The sequence below is a fragment of the Plasmopara halstedii genome, assembly GCF_900000015.1.
Source record: "Plasmopara halstedii genome assembly, contig: Scaffold_262, whole genome shotgun sequence".
Taxonomy (NCBI): domain Eukaryota; phylum Oomycota; class Peronosporomycetes; order Peronosporales; family Peronosporaceae; genus Plasmopara; species Plasmopara halstedii.
Genome location: NW_020187183.1, coordinates 683,565 through 690,170, shown reverse-complemented (window position 1 = coordinate 690,170; position 6,606 = coordinate 683,565). Strand labels below are relative to the sequence as shown.

Genomic DNA, 6,606 nt, shown 5'->3' with positions numbered 1-6,606 from the left:
TACTTAACATACGTGATTATCGTTGGACGCGGCTAGTGCAGACATTTGTCAACTATTGTTCTCTTTGTTTCTATTCGCTGAGTCTCGGTGCTTGCGATACAATAAATGCAATGTATGTATCAACATTAACATACATGCAGTAATTGAGATTAATAGAATATACAAACCAAGTGTATGGTCTAGCTGAAGCTACGTGGAGTTTTCATGAAGCTAAACAAACACACAGAAATCTTCAACATCCCCCATCCTGATTTCATTGATCACTATTAGTTATGACCCCGACTTTCTAAGACTTCATGAAGTTGCTAAACGCTTAGAATTGACGGAACTGCTTGCGCACGTTAATCGGCTTGGTCTCGGATGCGGGTTCAACCTCCAGCACATTGAAACGCACAGTCTTTGCAAGTGGGCGACACTGGCCAATGGTGACAACATCGCCTTCTTTCACTCGAAAAGCAGGAGAAAGATGGGCAGCTACGTTCTTGTGACGTTTCTCGAAACGCTTGTACTTCTTGACAAAATGCAAGTAGTCACGACGCACGATAATTGTCCGTTTCATTTTGGTTGATAGCACAACTCCTTTAAGAATACGACCGCGGATAGAGATGTTACCAGTAAAAGGGCATTTCTTGTCCACGTACTGGCCTTCGATAGCGCTTTTGGGAGTCTTAAAACCAAGACCCACCTCTTTGTAAAAACGTGGACCTTTCTTCTTTCCGGCAAACTTTTTACTGGCAAGAAACACGCCCTGCTGCTTTTGGTAGGCTTTTTCAGTCTGTACATGGTATAACGCGTAGCACAAGTTGTCAGTGTTAAGCATAAAAATAGACAAATAAAACATGGAGAAACACAAGCGAGATCGGGTATCTGACTATACGAGCGAACAGCGTCTTTGTCGACTTTTGAATTTCAAAGAGTTTTGCCGGTGATGAGTCGGTTAAACGAGTTTAAATCGTTCGGGTCTCGCAATCATCCAACAAGAAAAGCAAGACTTTCTTTTGAATGACTCTACAATCACTATGCACAGTGATTGTGTGTGGATTACAGCCTTGGTGGGCCATCACCCCAACCAACTAGCTAGCCAGCGCCTTCAGTGCTTTGTGTCTTATCGTTCTGCCGACCTCAAGACGGACAACACACCAGCCTTTACACAACGAGACTCGCTCTCTTCTTCTCATGTCGGTTCATTCACCATCCGCTTACCGTTTGTCATCATTCTGTGTCTTCTGATAGAAGCCAATAGAGTACCTGATCAACGTGCTCCATACTGTCAAGGGGATTCACTAATGTCCGTCGAATTTATTTGTCTTCAATGCGACTGGTTGTCAATGATTTACTTCAAAAGTACGTGAAGTAGCGCTATTAAGTTAATTATTAGGTACTATAGGCACTAAATTTTAGGTAAAGTTTAATGATAGTGATCACATGGGCTTCATGCTTGTAAATTTGAGACCCCAGTAGATTTATTCAATTGATATTGTCAGCCCAACTATGGTCGAGACCACTTTATGGATCGCTTTGGCGCCTTTACTTAACTTGAAAGAGCACTGACAGTCAACCATGTCGCTTATATATGTTTTTTCTGAAGCAGCAATTACGACTACACCGACATTGTGATCTTTCTAGACTGACCAAATACAAGGTCACATCTTGCTGCTGTGACCAAACCAGTGGAAAATAGCTGAACTATCTAATGATAAAGCCATTCGCTACCATGTGTTGTCTTCTTGCTACAAAACCTGCATATTACAGAGAACTATTGGTGGATTTTCGGTGCCAAATAAAAAACGCAGACTGTTTCAGGGCAGAAAGCAGAGGAAACGCGCTAATTGTACGGAGCAGGAATGCAAAGAATGCCGGTGCTGAAGATTTTGCAATAAATAAAACCTACATGGTATAACAAACTTTTGTGCAATTTTTGAAAATGTCTCACACATAGGCATTTAGTTACTTTTCTATTGCCCGCCAGTACATACATCCCACTAGTCCGCATATCTTTTCTACCGATATGTTACTATCAAAAGTATCATGCGCTTCACATATATTTTTATTTTAAGGTATGCATCATCATGTAACGGCAGGTACAGCAAAGTTTGGGACGAAGGACTGTTGATATTTCGCAGTTGTGAATGCTTAAATATAGCGAATATCCAGCTTTACCGAATGAATCACTTCGATAGTTTCAGTAGCTTCACACAAAGTGTGTCCGAGAAGCCGTAGGAAAGACATTATAAACGCGAGATGTCACCATTGTGACATGGAATTGCTCATAATCTAGTTCTTCTATCACCAAATCATAGTGGTCACGCTTATGTTTCGCCTTGAAGATGTACCCAGAAAGAGCGATAACCATCTTGCCATTCTTGAGAGAGGGTGTGGCTCATCGTTGCCGTGCCTGGCGAATCATGATATGTATAGATCACAAATAGCTTGAAGCCGAGAAGGTTTGACCTAAACAGATAAGTATCTCTTTGTTCCAACACCTGTCAGTAAATTTCTGTAAATACTGGCCAGAAGCTTATTATGTTGGTATAATTTGCAACAAGTTGCTCGCCAGGTCAAGCCAGTTTCGTAAATCTTCTTGTGATTGACGTTTTTAACTCCGACAAATCTACTATGAATTTGGTCTTTGCAGGATTTTCTCGGGGACCAAGCTTCTCAATGTCGAATCCCATCACACCTGTAGTGTATAGACAGCCTACAAAGGCATAATGAATCGCTCTTACAGCAACAAATAGGGGATGTCACTTACTCCCACGAGTAGTTATCGACTAAGTTGAGAGTGCTGAACATGGACTCTGCTTTGCGGTATACTTTTTTCACCCTCGGTGTTGCATTGAGCTAATGGAAAGTGAAACGGGGTTACACGCACCCTTGTATGAAAGGGTGGGTCGCACAATCTTGTGCGACCGTACATAGGTGTGTATTATACAAGTTAGTTTAATCACACAGTGGTATGGCTACACCGTAACAAGAAGCCCCAGGATTGTCAGTCGTAACGCATATTACTATATTAATTTGATCCGCTACACTCGTACTGGTTCTTGGAAAGAACGTAAGGTCGGTGAGACCTATCTAAGTTTCCTCTAAGCAAAGAGCTACGGCAGCCCCGCTGCACTTGTTAGCACTCGTAGTCGATCCACACTTGAATCGCTACGACTAATCCTCTGTGAGGATGGACAAAAACTCCTATTTGCCCCAGGTCATGCAGGACGGGCTTAATAAGCTGATATCCTGCTGGGACCTGACGGCGTGTGGCACCTAGTTGTGCAAGGGCCGAGGCCATAGGCGCGCGCCTAGAGGCGTTTTCAAGCTATAAAGATTCTCTGTTAGAGCACTTACAGCAGAATCTGTCAGCGTCAACTACGTCCATGACGTCACCGTCAACGACGAATGATTCCTTCCGACCCAGGCCGCTCAAGGTGGATCGAGAGAATCTCCTGCTCTGGATAAGAGAGGCCGAGATGGCTTTGGCATCCGCCATGCTCCAAAACGAGCCTCAGCGCTATATATCCTCAAGCTCGGGGGTCGGACGCGAGAATGGGAACGTGCAGTGCTTCGCTTGAAGCTGCGTTCCTTTAGCTGAAGCGTCAGCTTCTGCTATTGTTCTCGCCGCCTAATCAGGCATACCGCGTTAGAACGCGTTTTTTGCTGCCCGATAGGGCAAGAAGAAGTTGGTGGACTTCGTCTAAGAGTTAAGAACTCTCATTGCCGGGATGGCAGCCGACCCTCTCCCCGAGGCGGTCGCAGTGATCGTCTTTATGGAGGGCTACGTGGCCAGAATGAAAGTCTTCTGTGTGTATCCGTCTTCTTTTGAAGAAGCGGCAAACGTGGCACTGAATGCCGAATTCAGCTTCAAGTCAGCACGGCTTAATTGGAATGCACACCCTCAGAGCTCGTAGAGCGGGCCTGAGCCAATGAATTTCATCTAGGTTGAGAAGGAGGAGGGAGAGATCCGAGCTGCTGAGCACCGTGAAAACACACGACAGTGTTTTGTTTGTGGAGACACCCGTCACCTGCAGACGGGTTGTCAATTGCGCAAGGCGCGTAAAGGTTCGTCGAACCGACGTCCCGCTTGAACCAGTCTGATTTAACGTGGGAAATGAGAACACCCAGTTGGCGTGGGGTGTTCCACGGGGGGAGAACTGAGATATGGTGAGCCTCAAATAGGTAGAGAGCAGCAGGGGCCAGCCCAGAAAAGCTGCGTGCTCTTGAACATGGAACGTGTGTGCTAGCAGGGATTGCTGGTCGTAAAAGTGAACGTGAAGGGTTTAAGAAGCCACGGAAAATCTATATCGATTCTGGGGCGTCAGGCAATTATGCTCGACGCTCCACGATCGAAGGAAGTCAGCTGTATGCTGAAGCGCTGGAAGCGCGGTTGAGTGACATCGTCACTGTTCGCTAAGCGACAGGGACTTGTGTCTCTGTGCCGAGCGCCCTTGTGGACCTCGGTGGCAAGCTTCTTGACTTTAATGCGTAAAATGCTGTCCAGTCTTAGACTTGAATGCAAAGTATGAGCATGGCATGGTTGGGACACCTTGAGTCATGGATTGATTGGAAGTCAAAAATCTTAAACGCTAAGTGCAGTCTCCTGGTGGAGCTTTGGTGAGTCATAAACCCACCACTGCTAGGAAGCAGAAGCGCTATTGCACGGGCACTGGACCGGGACGGTCAATGTGCTGGATATCGAAGTATCCAAGCTGTCACACACCGAAGATGTACTGAACAAGTGTCGCGAGCATGGCCCGCGGGCTAAACATGGAGTAGCACGTATCCCGCTGAGCGCTGCTCAAGTATTAGAGCAGTCGCTGCATGCCAAGAGTGGCATGGTCGGCCAAGGGCCTAGGCATTAACGGCGAGGCCCTTTGTGCCGCGCGTGGGATGGCATGTAACCCATTGAGCACTACTCACGTTACGAAGCAGTTGCTGCATGCCAAGAATGGCATGGTCAGACGAGGTCCGAGGCATCAAGTACGAGGCTCTTTTGATGCGCGTGGAGTGGCACGTTATCCACTGGATGAAGACTGCGGAAATAGGAGCTCTTCGTCAAACGTTGTTAATAACTTCAAGGCTCCGATGGAGCAGGGTAAGTGGACACTGGACGACGTCGAGTGCGTGTTCCTACTGGCCTCGATGCGACGTAAAAGCTTCATAGAGAGGACATGGCGAGGCCGTATATTATCTGCAAGACGCAGGGTGTCGACCCTGACTCAGGGTGTGTATACCGTAATAAATAGCGCACAGCTATATACCCTTGTCAACGGTATAACGGGGGAGGAAGACGGTGACGTTATTCTCGAGGCTATTCCCGCGGTGGATGCTCTTCCTGAGCTGGACGAGATGTCCATCGAAGAGTTTAGCGGTGCCTCGAAGGCAGGCAATTTCGCCGAGGTGGTCATTATAAGACCTAACGAGGAGATTAACACGTTGTCGCTCTGGATGAAGCTGTATTGAAGGACACTAAGAGGGTGCGGAACGGACGAAGTGGACCTCCAATCCTGAATAATTCATCGGATCCGTATTATCCGTTGGTAAAGAAATTTCAATACGTCGTCTTCAAAGACCCACCGTCGGTTATTCCTCCAAGCCGAGGTGTGCGTCATGAGATAGATCTGGTTCCGGGAGCCAAATACTGCGTAACATGCCAATGGCCCGTGCCCAAGGAGCAGTGTGACGTCATTGACGCCTTTTTTCGCTCGAAGCACGACGAAGGACTGGTGCGTTAGAGTAAGTCTCCCCATTCGACAGCCACGTGTATGTATGGAAGCCGAACGGTAAGTGGCGTATCGTTCACGCTTACAATAAGCTAAAAGCTGCCACCATTCCGCCATAGACGTCGATTCGTATGAAGGATATTCTCCAAAGTACAGTGCACTCGGCTTGGTCATAGTTATTACGAATTGCTCATGACAGCGAGTGATATTCCGCTGACAGCGTCCAGTACTCCGAGCGGGAAGACCTGGGAGTTGCTGGTGATGCCCCAAGGGCTGTCAAATGCACCAGCAGCATTTAATCGTCTTGTGACGCAGTTGTTCAGGTTCCATGGTGCGTATGTACATGTGAAGTATAAGCCAGGAAATCAGAATGCTTTGGCTGACGCGTTGTCACGCAGACCGGATTATGAGCTTGCTCATGTCACGACGGTGAAGCTGTCAGTGATAAATTTGATCCGCGCCACATACGCGGGGAATGGTACGCTGCTACAGGCTGTCGGGGCATGGAGTCTAAAACAATTGGACAAGACACTATCGGCGCGATTGCGCGCACGGTTACACCGATATTCGTTGAATAACGGGTCGCTGTAACATAGCACCAATTCGACGGATACGCCACGTATTGCAGTTCAACACGATAAGGTTCTGAAATACCGTATTCTCTATGAGGCCCATGACACACCACTTAGTGGTCGCCTCGGTCGTGAGAAGACGTACAGCTCGGTGAGGTGCCACTATTGGTGACCCAAGCTGTACATGTGGACAAGCACATATGTGCACACGTGTGAGGCGTGTCAAAAGGTGAAACCCTCTCCGAATGCGGCGGAGCCGCTGTCCAGTTTACCGGTACCCAACGGGTGCTGGCAGTCCATAAGTATGGACTTTGTGTCTG

The 6,606-nt window shown here is 47.4% G+C and overlaps 1 protein-coding gene across 1 annotated transcript; it reads right to left on the bottom strand.

The window, feature by feature from the left end:
• Positions 1-313: 313 nt before the first annotated feature.
• On the bottom strand, positions 314-1,266 carry PHALS_04589 (archaeal ribosomal protein s17p; the record flags this gene model as incomplete). The annotated part of the gene is made up of 2 exons (XM_024722429.1): positions 314-775; positions 1,249-1,266. 2 exons carry the CDS (start codon positions 1,264-1,266, stop codon positions 314-316), a joined length of 480 nt encoding a protein of 159 aa, XP_024573506.1.
• Positions 1,267-6,606: the final 5,340 nt, after the last annotated feature.